At 39.4% G+C, this 13,790-nt stretch overlaps 1 protein-coding gene across 5 annotated transcripts in view; it reads right to left on the bottom strand.

Moving 5' to 3' along the window:
- Nucleotides 1-5,598: 5,598 nt before the first annotated feature.
- kalrna (kalirin RhoGEF kinase a) overlaps nucleotides 5,599-13,790 on the bottom strand; it is a 155,225-nt gene continuing 147,033 nt past the window's right edge. For all 5 annotated transcript variants that reach the window (XM_038721295.1, XM_038721296.1, XM_038721297.1 and 2 more), the window contains 5 exons: nucleotides 12,806-12,884; nucleotides 12,625-12,676; nucleotides 12,152-12,300; nucleotides 11,542-11,680; nucleotides 5,599-11,295 (listed from right to left, as the gene is read on the bottom strand). In XM_038721295.1, the coding sequence (XP_038577223.1) occupies nucleotides 10,738-11,295; nucleotides 11,542-11,680; nucleotides 12,152-12,300; nucleotides 12,625-12,676; nucleotides 12,806-12,884 (977 nt within the window). In that variant the 3' untranslated portion in view covers nucleotides 5,599-10,737. The remainder of the gene's footprint in view (nucleotides 11,296-11,541; nucleotides 11,681-12,151; nucleotides 12,301-12,624; nucleotides 12,677-12,805; nucleotides 12,885-13,790) is intronic.

Below are 13,790 nucleotides of genomic sequence, written 5' to 3'. Positions count from 1 at the left end.
TCTTTTTATTGCATAGAAAGCTCTCCTTGCTTTGTCCCTCAGATATTTCACAGCCATGTTGAGGTTGCCTGTGTATGTAATGTTGAGGCCAAGGGAAGTGTAGTTTTTTGCATGTTGTAATTTAGTGGTGTCTAAATAGGAATTGTGTGTAACCTGATTTCTGTATTGTTTCTGAAAGATCATTATCTTAGTCTTTGCTGTGTTTACTGTCAGGGCCCAGGTCTGACAGAATCTCTGCAGGAGATTAAGGTGCTGCTGCAAACCTTCTTTAGTAAGTGAGAGCAACACTAAGTCATCTGAATACAGCAGACCTCTGATCTCTGTGTCGTTCAGGATGAGGCCAGGTGCTGTGGAGCTCTCTAATTGGTTTTCTAATTCATTGATATATAGACTGAAGAGAATTGGACTGAGATTGCATCCCTGCCTCACTCCCCGGCCCTGGGAGAAGAACGCTGTTTGTTTGTTTGTTTCCAATCTTCATGGCACATTCACTTTTTGTATACATGTTCTTAATCAAATCATATGTTTTTCCTCCAATGCCACTTTCAAGTAGCCTATAGAAGAGGCCCTCGTGCCAGATGGAAGTCAACAAAACAGGCATGTACCTTTCTTTTCTGAATGTTTGATTTTTGATCTGTAGGGTAAATCTATGGTCTGTTGTGCGTCAATTTGGTAAAAAACCAAATGGCATTTGGCAAATTTATGCAGAATATTGTGGTCATCAAGAAAGTTGACAAGTTGTTTATTAATGATGTTGCAGAATATTTCCCACAGTTTACTGGATACACATTTTCCTCTGTAGTTATTTGGGTCATATTTATCTCAGGATTTATGAATTGGGGTTATTAAACCTTTGTTCCAGATGTCTGGAAAAGTTCCAGTTGCTAGAATAGTATTGAATAGTTTTAGTATAGCCAATCTGATTTTATGGTCTGAGTATTTGATCATTTCATTAAGGATTCCATCAATACCACAAGCCTTTTTTCCTTTCAAGGACTGGATGACTTCTGTTAATTCTTGTTCTGTTACAGGGTAATCTAGAGGGTTTTGGTTGTTTTTTTGTCACCATTTCCAGAGTTTTCCATTTTGTGAATATCTTGTACTGATCATAATATTTTGTAATATTACTGTATAATTCACTAAAGTGATTAATCCAAGTATTTCCATCTTGGATCGCCAATTCATCCTGCTGGATTTTGTTTAGGGTGTTCCATTTTTCCCAGAACTGGTTGGACTCTAAGGATTCCTCAATTTCACAGAGCTGCTTCTTGCTGTGTGCTTGTGTACTTGTATTGTTTCAGAATGGCCTCATATTGACAGCGTATCTTGTGGTTATCTGGGTCCCTGTGCTTTTCATTTGATAATTTCCTTAAAGTTTTCCTTAGTCAAACCATTTGTTATTATTCATTTGCTGAGGTTTTGGTTTGGAGGCTTTCAAATTAGACAACAAAGCCAAATGATGAAATATTGAATTGATTTTGTCCACAGCAGAATTTACACCAGAATTATTCTGGGGAAATGTTTCAGTAAGAAATAAATGAGTTAAATCATGTATGTTTTGATTTTCCAGTGTCTTTTGGTACGCCCCCATGCTGTCTGGGGTCCATCTGTATGTGTATGTGCTGTTAAACAGTTCACAGGCACTAGGGGCTCCAGACTTAGACTGAGCCCTTTTCAGATAGATAGTGATTTTGCTGTGGTCTGACAGGGGTGTGAGGGGGCTGACTGTGAAAGCTCTAAGAGACATTGGATCTAGATCTGTAATGAAATAATCTACCGGACTACTGCCAAGAGCTGAGCTGTAAGTGTAGCGACCGAGAGAGTCCCCTTGTAGCCTGCCGTTGACTATGTACTGACCCAGCGTACGGCAGAGCTGTAAAAGCTGCATACCGCTTATTATTAGTAAGCTTGTCAAAGCTCTTTCTAGCAGGACATTCAGGGAGGGGGAAGCAGGTGCTTCCAGGTAAGTGTTTGTCTCCCTGGGTGTTCATAGTGTCAGCTCTGTCCCCAGTTCGAGCATTCAAGTCCGCACAGATTAATACATTTCCCATGGTTTTATAATGGTTAACTTCCTCCTCAAGAATAGAGAAAATATCTGGGTGATAGTAGGGGGATTCTGATGGAGGTATCTAGATGGCACACATGTAGACATGTTGCTCAGCACAAATCATCTGTTTGTTAATTTTCAGTATCGTTCAGAATGAACTGACGACAGCCTCTCTAATCATTAAAGTATTTGTTAAAGCACAAACACATATAGCCAATAGAAATCTTTTTACGCATGATCGATCAGGGGAGCTACCGTCTTGGTAAGAGGAGCCGAGCTCCCACATAGTTTGCACCCTGCCTACAATCTCGACCATCGGATTCCCGCAACAGGAAATAAGGTTAGTCTTTCACTCATGGATTTGTTTTTCTGGTGCTGAAATGTTTGTCAGTGTTATATTAAGAAAACAAAACACACAACACTTCACTTCACTTTTTTTTTTAGTAATGCATTATATTAATGCGTGACAGCAAAAAGCAATACATTATTGTAATTGCGTTACTTTTGTAAAGTTACTCCCAACAATGTTGGTTAGCTGTAGGTGAAGACTTGAAGGTCTGGGATAAAATAATTACTTTAAGGTTACAGAAGGATCTTGGTTTGGGCTTAAGGTTAGGGGATCTTTGCTGTCATGGTAAAAGTAATAACCACTTGGTTAAGGGTAAGGTTAGGGAAGGATCCTAGTCATGGTTAAAATGAACCAGTGCTAACTGCAGGTGGGAAGTGAACAGTGATCTCCAGTGTTAACCTGACCATCACCCTCTTCAGAGTCACTTTATAACAACCTCACCCGACTTCCTGCTTTGCTCCCGACGGACAAGAGTCAAAAATCCAGTTCTATAACATGCATCGACTGACGCTGTCCTACCTTTGGGAGGACAGTATTTGTACCATGAGCAGGCAGTATGGATGGAGATTCAGGTGTGTTAAGCTAGTAGCGGCTAATATAGCCTCAAGTAGAGATGAGGAGGGGCAACAGAGGTCGGGTAAACTGAACTCTAACTCTAACCGCCCATGATTTCTTTTCACATATGTCCACCACACTGCACAAAAAGTAAGTCTAAGTGTCTGTTGTGTGTCTACAGCATAAATGTATAGAAGAATTTTTAGGAAATCCCATGAGTCAACTTACCTCAACATTTATGACTCCTCCTTTTCCTCCTCTTCCACTCTTTACAGTGTCGTCTGCCATCCGAGTCACCTCCAGTTTATTGTGGTGAAAAACTTCCTCAGCAGCACAGCAACAACACGCCACACACACACACTTTAGTTACAGGATTACCGGGAAATATTTCATCAACTGAAGCTGTATTAGTGCCTGAGAGCTTCACCTGCTGTGATGGTTTGTAAAAGCAGTCAGAGTGACCACACACACATACACACACGTTTTCTGTTGTGTTTTGAGCTTTGAGTTTAAAGTAGCTGTGGTCAGCATTTTGCTTTAACATAGGGCAGTGTGTGGTTTGTGTGTGTGTGTGTGTGTGTGTGTGTGTGTGTGTGTGTGTGTGTGTGTGTGTGAGAGAGAGAGAGAGAGAGAGATGCTGTGTGACAGGGTCATTACAAAAACAAAATAAAACTAAAATAAAGTAAGTGTTGGTGAGACAACTGTTGTAAACTCATGAAAAACTAAAGCTTGAATGTAACATTAAAATGTGAAATACTGCATTTCTGATCCTATTTTATGGTTACACGGTAAAAGGCTTTGACAAACTTATTGCATAGCTTAATTAACTTATTTTAGAATAAGTTAAAACTGGCTTTCTCGCTCACATGTTTTCGATTTATTTTCTCTATCTTGTCTTACTTATTTTGCTGCTTTTAAAACTGCAGGCAGAATGTTTTGACTAATTAGTGGAGCATTTTCTAAAAAACAGACTGAAGTGAACTTCCCCTTCATTTTTAGTTAAGCAAACACAAAAAATTTTAATTCCAGTTTAAAAATGTTCCGGACATGTGAATGTATTTAGCTTTCCCATAATCTTACTGAACTCAGTAAATTGGCTAATAGGATTAGACAGAAGAATCCCTAGTCTGTGGTGATTTCCATGGATTATTTGAAAGTTGTTGAATCAATGACAAAAATAATTTCAACCAGTAAGATGTTAATATGTACTTTCATCCATTTTAATAATACATTACATTAAACCTGAGTCTAAAATGTTATGGGAACCCCCCCCCTACACACACACACAAGCATTCACACAGTGGATTAAGGGAATGAGCCGGAAAGACGAAAAACTACGAACAAGCAGGTTCTTTATTAGTAAAGAGTAACAAACCAGCAGGATGGAGTAAGAAGAGGCAGCCTATACAGCATGAACACCAGCAGGATACAGCACAGACTAGCATTCAACAGGGTGGAGCCACCATGGTGCTACGTGGCTCACCAAGCCATGACAGATGCATTGTGGGATTGGGACAGAATTGATACCGGGACAGTCGGACTTAACTTGAACTCTTTGGGGGAAGAAGATCTGAGGTGCAAAGTTACTTTACTTGAGTATTTCCATTTTCTGCTCCTTTATACTTCTACCGATAGGGCGCCGACATGTTGATTTTTTGCAACCAGGAAATGCCTGGAAGTGACCATATTTATATTTATTTATATTGGACGAGACAGTGGAGCTAACGGCTGTGTGTGGCACTAGCTAGCTTGCTTAGTTAGATGCATCTGTAATTCACCTTATCTGTCATTTTAACAGGGCTGACAATTTTGTCTAGTGAACACCAGGCTTAAAACTAAATGCACTCACCAGAGCCAAGTCCTAATAATCTTTTTCAATGGCGCTGGTTAAATTTACACAGTGCTGTGGATATGAGTCACTCTAGCCTGATAACGACTTGTCAATTACAGAAAATCCCGCCCTGAAGCATTCTCTGCTTTATGGTCTATTTTCCTCTAAATGGGACCATAATTTACTAAATGAACATCATGTTCTATTGAAGGAACAAGAAACTAGCGATTGAGACCATAAACTCATCAGGAAAGTGTTTACTGAGGTAATAAATCAGCTGAGAATTAGGGTAATTTTCCCATTATTTCTAATGGAGCCGGACTTCTGTTTTGCAACCAGAAGAGTCGCCCCCTGCGACTCTTACATCGATAGAATGCAAGTTTATGGTACTTCCGGATTGGACTCATGTCTCAGACCGGAAGCTTCCCGCTTGATATAAAGTAAATAAATTGACCCCCACTCTACTCTAGGACTTTCCTGGAAATTAAGTTGAACACAAAATGACTGATTTTATTTCTTCCTTACAGTCAAGAGTGAAGCTAAAAGGTAAGCGTAGGTTACAGTTGTAAATCTGGACGTTTCTCCATCACTAACAGGTGATGTGATTCAGTACTCGACTGATTGGAGCATCACTCGCTATAAGATTTCATGCGGTTAAGACACCAACAGATCAGCTCTGTCCTTCAGAGTTAAAGCCTCTGCAGCTGCGCAGGTCAAACCCAGGGTTAGAGAACAGCTGTAGCAAACCAGAAGGTGAAGCTATACTAGCTTCAGACAGAACTATTACATTACATATTGTACACTACTACTGCATTATCAGATTTTAATATTTCTATTGTCAGTTTAGTTCCAGATGGGCACACTGGGAAACATTTGGACAGTCACAGATTTCGATCATGAAAAAGGAACTCACACCAGAGGTTGCAGATGAATGGTTGTCTTTACAGGAAACTATGAACAATTTTAACAAGACAGAAATACAGACCTCACTTAAGCTTAAATATTTTGCTGAATTGCTGGAATATGCGTTTTGAAGGCTGGTTTATACCTTATACCTCACAAAGACCCTGAGTACTAGGCTAAAATACTATAATGCAGAGCACAGATTTACCTTTTCTCTGTTGCAATGTAAATAAAAAGTAAATGAAGGGGCTCAGGCTCTTTAAAAGATTAGGTACTAGTGCCATGTCCACTGATCCACTGCTTGTTGAAACAGCAGAAACAGACCTGTAACCTGCTTAGGGACCTCAAACTGCAAATTAATTTTTGCTTTTGAGCCCAACAATCTGATTTATATCTTCATTATTGTTTTAAGTAAAACAATATACATTTCGTGCTTTAGGCATTCAGGTTTCGATTGTTAGCAACAGCTGATAAACACTGTAAGGATGTGTTGTTTTAGTGTACAGTAAAAGCACCTTTGTTTGCTAGCATTAGCATAAACTGGAGGCAGATTGTAGTTTTTCTGCGGCAGCCATGCTTGTTCCACTGTTCTACACCAGCATGGTTGCCATAGTAACTGCTCTTTTGTCGCCTAGGCTGTAGTCCATTCAAGAGATGCAATTCTGAATCTCCCAGCTAAATTGTGGGTGCGGTTGCAAAGTATGGAAGACCAAAGTGTTCAATATTAATTGAATAAATAAGACAGAATGTGCATCATATGAATAACCTGTAACCTTGTAAATACTAGGGGTGGGATAAAAAATCCATTCTTAGATGCATTGCGATGCGGACATGGAAGATTCTGACTTGATTAACAAATGTCAAAATAATCAGTTATTTAAATGTTAATTGATAACGTAATGTTGACAGAACACAAAAGGCGGAATTCGCAGAGGTGCAGCAACCGTACCATTTGTGGCGTGCACATAACAGAGAGACCAGTGTTCCCCCTGTATTTGGCACACCACTGCAGAATGAATAAACACCCTACTTAAATATTACACAATCAGTAATATCAATATGCAAGTGAGGATTTTAACTTGCACACTGTGCGAGCTTGGTGACGCTCAACGCTTGGCAGCTCTCTGTGTATCCTGTGTGTGATGTGTGAGAACATGACGCTGAACAGTTAGCAGAGGAAAATATTAGCAGGAAGTTTTTGTCTGGTAATAAAGGTGCAGTGTAGGTCACTGTGTCCGTTAAAAGTCTGTAGTTTCCCCAACTGCTGGAAATGTGAAGGTGGTTAGCGCTAACATCTCCCCTGTACAGCAAGTTCTTTGGCTGTTATGTAATATTAGCTAAATTAGTAACAAAGTAATATTAATTAGCTCAGCTGTATGTCATTACTAACTTACCTACTTGTTAAGGGTTGAGAACATCAGGTACAAGCTTAGACTAAACTGATGTAGAACTCTGTCGTGTACACATACTGTACATCCTGCTAATTATATTTCAGTTTTCAGAGTTTGACAACAGGTTAAAGAAATGAGGGACCATGGAGTTGAGGTTAATGAAGTAAATTAGGGATGCAAACTAAGCTAATTAGGAGATGTTTCTTTTGGATTTTAATGTGCAAATTAAAGAATCCACAGATCCTATACTGCAGCCCTCTGAATCGTAGTCGAATCCAACCGTGAGGTGCCAATAGATTCCCACCCCTACTAAATACAGACATGAAATTGTAAATAAAGAAATTAAATCAAGTTGTAAAATACTGCAATAAGGTTTTAAAACTCAGCTCACTACTGTATTGTAAAGGGTTATTTCACCCTGCTCCTTTTCACAGTAACAGAGCATATTTCATAATGCCACAAAGACCTAAGACTTTGGACAGAGCCAAATTACATAATTTGTTTGTATTTATTTATATGACTACTTGTTTGACTTAACTTATTATTAATATTGAACACTCCATAAAAAAATACACTCTGCTGTGCTGCAACTAATACAGATTTTCAATTAATCCATCTATATATATATATATATATATATATATATATACATAGTGGATTGTTTCAGTAATAATGTTAATAATAATAATTAATTTTAACATCATCAGCTAATTAGTAGATACATACAGTTAGCAGTTCACTGAAAGTACTTTTCATATTTATTTTTAACCATTTAACACAAAGCTGTTCTTTGTATTGGATGTTTGAAACATGTTAAAAGTATCGCTGTGTAATGTTTACAGAGTTTGCTGCCATGTTGATGAGATAACTGACTCTCAGACCCCTCAGTATAGAGAAATCTTGTGTTTCCTACCTACAACTGCTACCTGGAGGGGTCGCTTGGTTGCATTTCCCCCTGTGTGATGATGAAACTGACATGAAACAGCAAAACACTCTGCTGTTCCACTAGTACCTGAACAGATGTTATTACAGCTGCACCGATAAACACAAACTATTACACTTGCAGGTTCCCATGGATGTTGTTGTACTAGACATAAAAGGAGATAAAACAGTGGGTTTCTTGCTTGCACCATTCTGCATCCCCGGTTGCATGAAAATAAATGCTTATTTTTGTTGTACGCAAAATGCCAAATAGGGGAACATGGCAATGCATGTGAAAGCTAAAAAAAACACATTCTACAAGAAATTACATTCATCAATAGAAGCAGGACAGTAAATTAACTCTTCTGCCTAAATCCAAGATCAATTCAGCAGCTGTACAAACTATTTTACAAGCCAAAGAATGGGACACTATGGTGGGTTACTTGCCACAATACAAACAAAAACGTTTCAAGGTGTAGTTAATTTCCCACCTTAACACCTGTCACAGGATTTTTTTTATAGAAACAGACAGATTACTAACCTGATTTCTAAACCATCCCTGGTGAATTTACATGCAGGTTTTCCCTGATAATTCTACTTTCTTGTAAACTACTTAAGCATTATTTGGAATTTTTTTTTGTAAACAGTGATACGAACAAATTATAGGTGTCCTATAGAAAGGATTTAAGTCTCCATGGTGCCTTTTCTGTGTTCCTGTGCAAAGTCCTGTCGTCCTCTGATTAGTTTATCCAATGTTTTTTCCCCACCTTCTATGTAGTGATGCTGTCGGCTCAAACTGCCCATTTTAACCCAGTTCATTGTAGTTCATGACAGTCCAGCACAGTTCAGTATAAGTCAGTGACTAAATGTAAACTCCTCCAGCAGTTCACCACAACACTATTCACAACATAAACTCAGCTGCTGCACAGTCCGGTAGCTGCTCAGTGACTTCAGCTTGGTTTGACTAAGTCATCTCATGTCAACGCCACTTAGCGCAGACCAGACTGGTCCAGGTCACCATTCCAAATATGATTTCACTGTCAACCCCAGTCTTTGAATAAATAAACATTCAATAAATTAAAGGTATATGACAGCAAGGTTCAGAGTCCAAAAATAACTTTCCAGGTTGGTGGTTTAAATTGCAGTTATGATATAGTTGATATAGTGATATATAGTTAACTGTTGGAAAACATGAAACGATGCATAAATCCTCTGTGGTGGCATTTGTGGTCTGTTATGCTTCATACCAAATGGATGAAAAGCGTTAAATATGCTTTTTAAGTCCAGATTTCGTGTTTGCTGCTATGTAGGAGACACATTCTTGAATTGATCACTTCACATGTGTTTTCCAAAGCATGATCAAACTGAGCGCAAAAAGAATTTACAATGTTTTCAATTAGTGGGGATTTGGACTAATTTGCCTGTCCCACATCAACAAATCAAAACACATTCAACACCACAATTACCAGAACATCCGTGATATCGAGTGAAAAGTCTGCTTGTTAAATCCTAATTTGATTGGTGGCGTTTTCCACAACATTCTTGATGTCTCTGCTGAAACCCTCCATCACACCGTTCCTCAAAATTACCATTCCTAATGATGTTAGTCTTCTCTGTCACTGAAGCTACTGTGTGATGCAGGCTTCAAGTAATGTGCAGTGACAGTCCTGGGATCAATTCCCAAAATTTGAGTAATCCTGTCAAAGCGTTCTTGAGCAAGACAATGACCTTGGCTCAGCTCACCAAGTACCCCAGGATAAGAACAGCAACTAAACCAACATAAAGAAGGTGAACGCTTTCTAACTCCTCTAACTGTCAGATTCTCGTTGAAGCTGCAGACTCTTTAATCCTCCGTGAGGGTTCCTCATGATACTAATCCAAATTAGACTAGAGGACTTCAAATACATCATTAGCAGTTTAGTCACTGTGCACAACCATTTTTGCTACTGACCAACCTGATGATATCAGACACTGTCACTGTCAAGATGTCACTGTCTCGCAAAACTTGTCCTCTGGTGGTCAGAAACTCACAAAACCTTTCAGTATGTTCAGTTATGTTAGCTATAGCCTGTAAGCTGAGCATGGGTGGTAAAATGCTTCTCAGTGAGTAGGATTCTGCTGGCCAGTTGGCTAGTGAGGCCAATACCTGCAGGACTCAGTACTGCTCGTGTTCCTGAGTAACAGCACTTTGTCCACAGGTGAACATGAAACAGCCTTCTGCAGATCCAAGATAAGATTAGCACAACACGGCTCCTTAAGACATTAAAGAGCAATAACTCCAATATATCATCTGCCCCTGGAAAAATAAATAATACAAATATAAATTAATATGTTGCCATTATGTCTGCTCACAGTGTGTTTTCTAAATGCTCATTTTCTCAACTTTGAGCTAATTTCTTTGGGTTATTAAGGGGTGTCTAGGCAGTTTATAGGTCCCGCCTCTCATGTAATGGTTTATACTAGGTGAACAAAGATCAGGTGAAGTGTTAGTCAGCAATTCAGTATGGTACAGCCATAAATTTCAATTATTTTTTCAGTTTAAAAGTTTGGCCTAGTGGTCCCAGAAAGATTAAATCTTACTCTACACGAAGGATTCAGGCACCAAATCCCTTTCTCACTCACACGTTATAAATACTAAACATAATGAAATGCTTTTATTACATATTTTAATGTTGTTGTGGGTGCCCTGGCCATGACAGATGGATTGTTAGAGCGTTCAAACACCCAGAGCTCCTCTCCGTCACAGCGTGTTGCCCATGCTGCTGCTCACCAGCCCTTTGATATTGGTGATGGGCCGAACATCATGCAGCTGTCTTCTTCTATCAATGAATGTGGCCAACCGAGTTGTTTCCAATGGCGTCTTGGAGTACTCCCCACCGTGTGCACCCCCGCGACCCACCCACGGGTGCTGCAGACAGAAAGTAGCGCTTGGCCTCTTCCTGGGATCCTGCTGCAGCACTGAGGACACAAAATCCCTCGCCGCCTGGCTCACATCGCGGAAGTATTCATCCGGGAAGCAGAAGTCTAGACGGCAGATGTTGACGCAGGTTTCCTCCGGTGATTCATCCAGAAACGGGGAAACGCCACTGAGCATCACGTAAGCCAGCACGCCGACGCTCCACACGTCTGTCGCAACAGAGACCGGCGTCCCGCGGATGAGCTCGGGCGCAGCAAACTCTGGGTTTCCAAGCAAGAGGTGGACGTACCGGCGGTGGGCAGAGAGCTGGACGGCATCGCCGAGGTCGATGAGCTTAATGCACGGGGTAGGAGTGTGGAGGTCGACCATGATGTTCTCAGGCTGCGGGAGCAAAATAGAATTCAGAAACAGACTGAAGATAAGATGAAAAGTTGGAAATGACACTTCCAGAATGTCAAAAATGTATTATTAAGTTATTCATTTATAAAACGCATAGCCACAACAGATAACAGGATACATTTCCAAAGGCACACATGAACTTAATTAGGAATAAAAATTAAGCTCAGTCCATGGATTTGTCAAGTCATTCATTTATTTATGTAGCAGCACACACACGTGGGTTCTCACCTTCAGATCCAGGTGTGCAACTCTGCAGGTATGAAGGTGCTGCAGTGCCTCAAGTGTTTCTCTGATGAAGAATGCCACTTTCTCCTCCATCAGCTCATCGTGTGCGACGAGATAGTCAAGCAAACGACCATCCTCCAGCCTGACACACACACACACACACGCACACACACACGTTATTAAGTACCATTTAGATAAAAATTTGATAGTGTCATCTTCCTAGCTGGTGATAAAAGCTTTAGTTACTAGGAAATTATTATTACAAAATATGAATAAATATAATAATAAACAAATTATGATACTATTATTACTATAGGTGAAACTAGCAGCAGGATATAAAGTAGTTAAAATTAGCTCCACCAGCAGCAACATTAACGTGATGTGTAAATTAATGTGTCACTAATTATAAGACAGTTATGATTCTGAAATGGGCCATTCTCCATGTTTAGTTTTTAGAATATTACAAGTATATTTTTAAGCTAATACCTTTGTACTTTTAATTTTAAGTAATTAAATAATTTCAGTTCTTTTTTACATTATTTTCACACTGTGGTATTACTACTTTTACTTGAGTAAAAAATCTGAATACTCCTTCCACCACTGGAAGACTTACAGCTCTAGGATCAGCATCAGAGAAGTGGGAGACTCGTACGTGTCCAACAGCACCACCAGCTGGGGATTCTGAACATGTAGGAGGACGTCCGCCTCATGAGCCACCTGCTCCTTCTTCTGCATCTTCTTACTCACAAACTTAACCGCAACCTGAACAGAAACAAAGTGACATGTAACAACACGCTGAAAGACAAGGCAATAAACTGAAAGGTAAATGTTAAAGTGAAAAATACAGATATGCTGCTGTTTGACAGAAATAAATTCATCACTTCAGCCTGAAACACAAACTTCACTATCCTGAAATGCATAAAAAAATGTAAACTTAAAAACTAAAACTTAATTGCAATCTTGAATATGAATGAAGGAGACAGAAATAGACTCAAAACACATGCCTGCAGCCTGAACAGTGAAAAGCAATGCACACTTAACAGCATCACTTCAGTAAATATGATAAGTCAAGCAGGGATGCCCTACCTCTTTCTTTGTTGACTTGTTGAGACATTTTCTCACCACTGAAAATCGTCCCCTGGTGAAAAGAGGGAGCAGCAAAGACAAGAGAGGTGCAGTTAAAACATCAACTATCAACATCTGGGCTGCAAATCAGGTTTAGGTTGTGAAAGACTATTTTGAAAGTCAGTGATTTGTGACAGTTCACCTTCCAATCTCACAGATCTCAGAGAAGGTTGACTCAAAGTTTTCTTTCCACTGGATCCCTGTTCCATCATAGCCAGAGTCTGGACAGAGAAACAGCAGAAGATTAGAGAATTAATTACATGAGCTTATATTCTTGCTCCACCCTCTGTAAACACATGTATGTAATTTGTTCTGTCCCACACTTTCCTGCTGTGGTGTACTGAAAATTGCAACAGACTTTTACTTTTGTCTAGCAAACTATGGACATAGCTTTATCACATGCTGTTTTAATGCATCTATTAATAGTGTTTCTGTTTATGGTAAAAAAAAATGCATTCTAAATAAATCTTTACTTTTGACATTTTATGAAAGAGCTCTTTCATATTGAAGTGACATGAGAACATGGATAACAATCTCACATCTATGCATAAGCTGGATTCAGGATAAGCATAAAGACTAAGGCTGCATCCACGCTACTATGTTTATGTTTAAAAACAAAGTTTTAAAACGAAAACAATCACCGTCCACACCAGCGTTTTAGCTGAGTTTTATAATTTATCTCTGTCTATATTAAAACTACTGAAAACGCATGTCAAGTGGCCTTTCACATATACTGGGCATGTGCGACGCCGGTTTAAACAGTAGGAATACTGTCTCCTCTGCTGTTTGGCGATAGAAAAACTATTACTACAGACGAAGAACCACATCAGAGCTTGTTTTTGCATGAACAGACAAGGATCTGGAGCTGTTACTCTTAAGTAATAAGGGAGTTAAAAGCGACTATAGTGGCGGAAAACAGACTGGGAGTCATTGCCAAGTAAATATGGCAACATGCACCGTATAAGTGGTTAAGTGCTATTTGCACAGTACAAAATATTTTAATAAAAATACCAAAACAATTACAGTCAGGAGCTGCCTCACCTGTGTCATGGTTTTTAAAGTCTGGCTCTGTAAAACTGTAAACACTCCCTAAAATCAAACCAACAAGATAAATCTTGAAAATAAGT

This window comes from Micropterus salmoides, unplaced genomic scaffold (assembly GCF_014851395.1).
Source record: "Micropterus salmoides isolate LMB-PRFRI ecotype aquatic unplaced genomic scaffold, ASM1485139v1 Ms_hic_scaffold_15, whole genome shotgun sequence".
NCBI lineage: Eukaryota > Metazoa > Chordata > Actinopteri > Centrarchiformes > Centrarchidae > Micropterus > Micropterus salmoides.
Note: the sequence above shows the minus strand (reverse complement) of the source record. Positions and strands in the feature narration are given on the sequence as shown.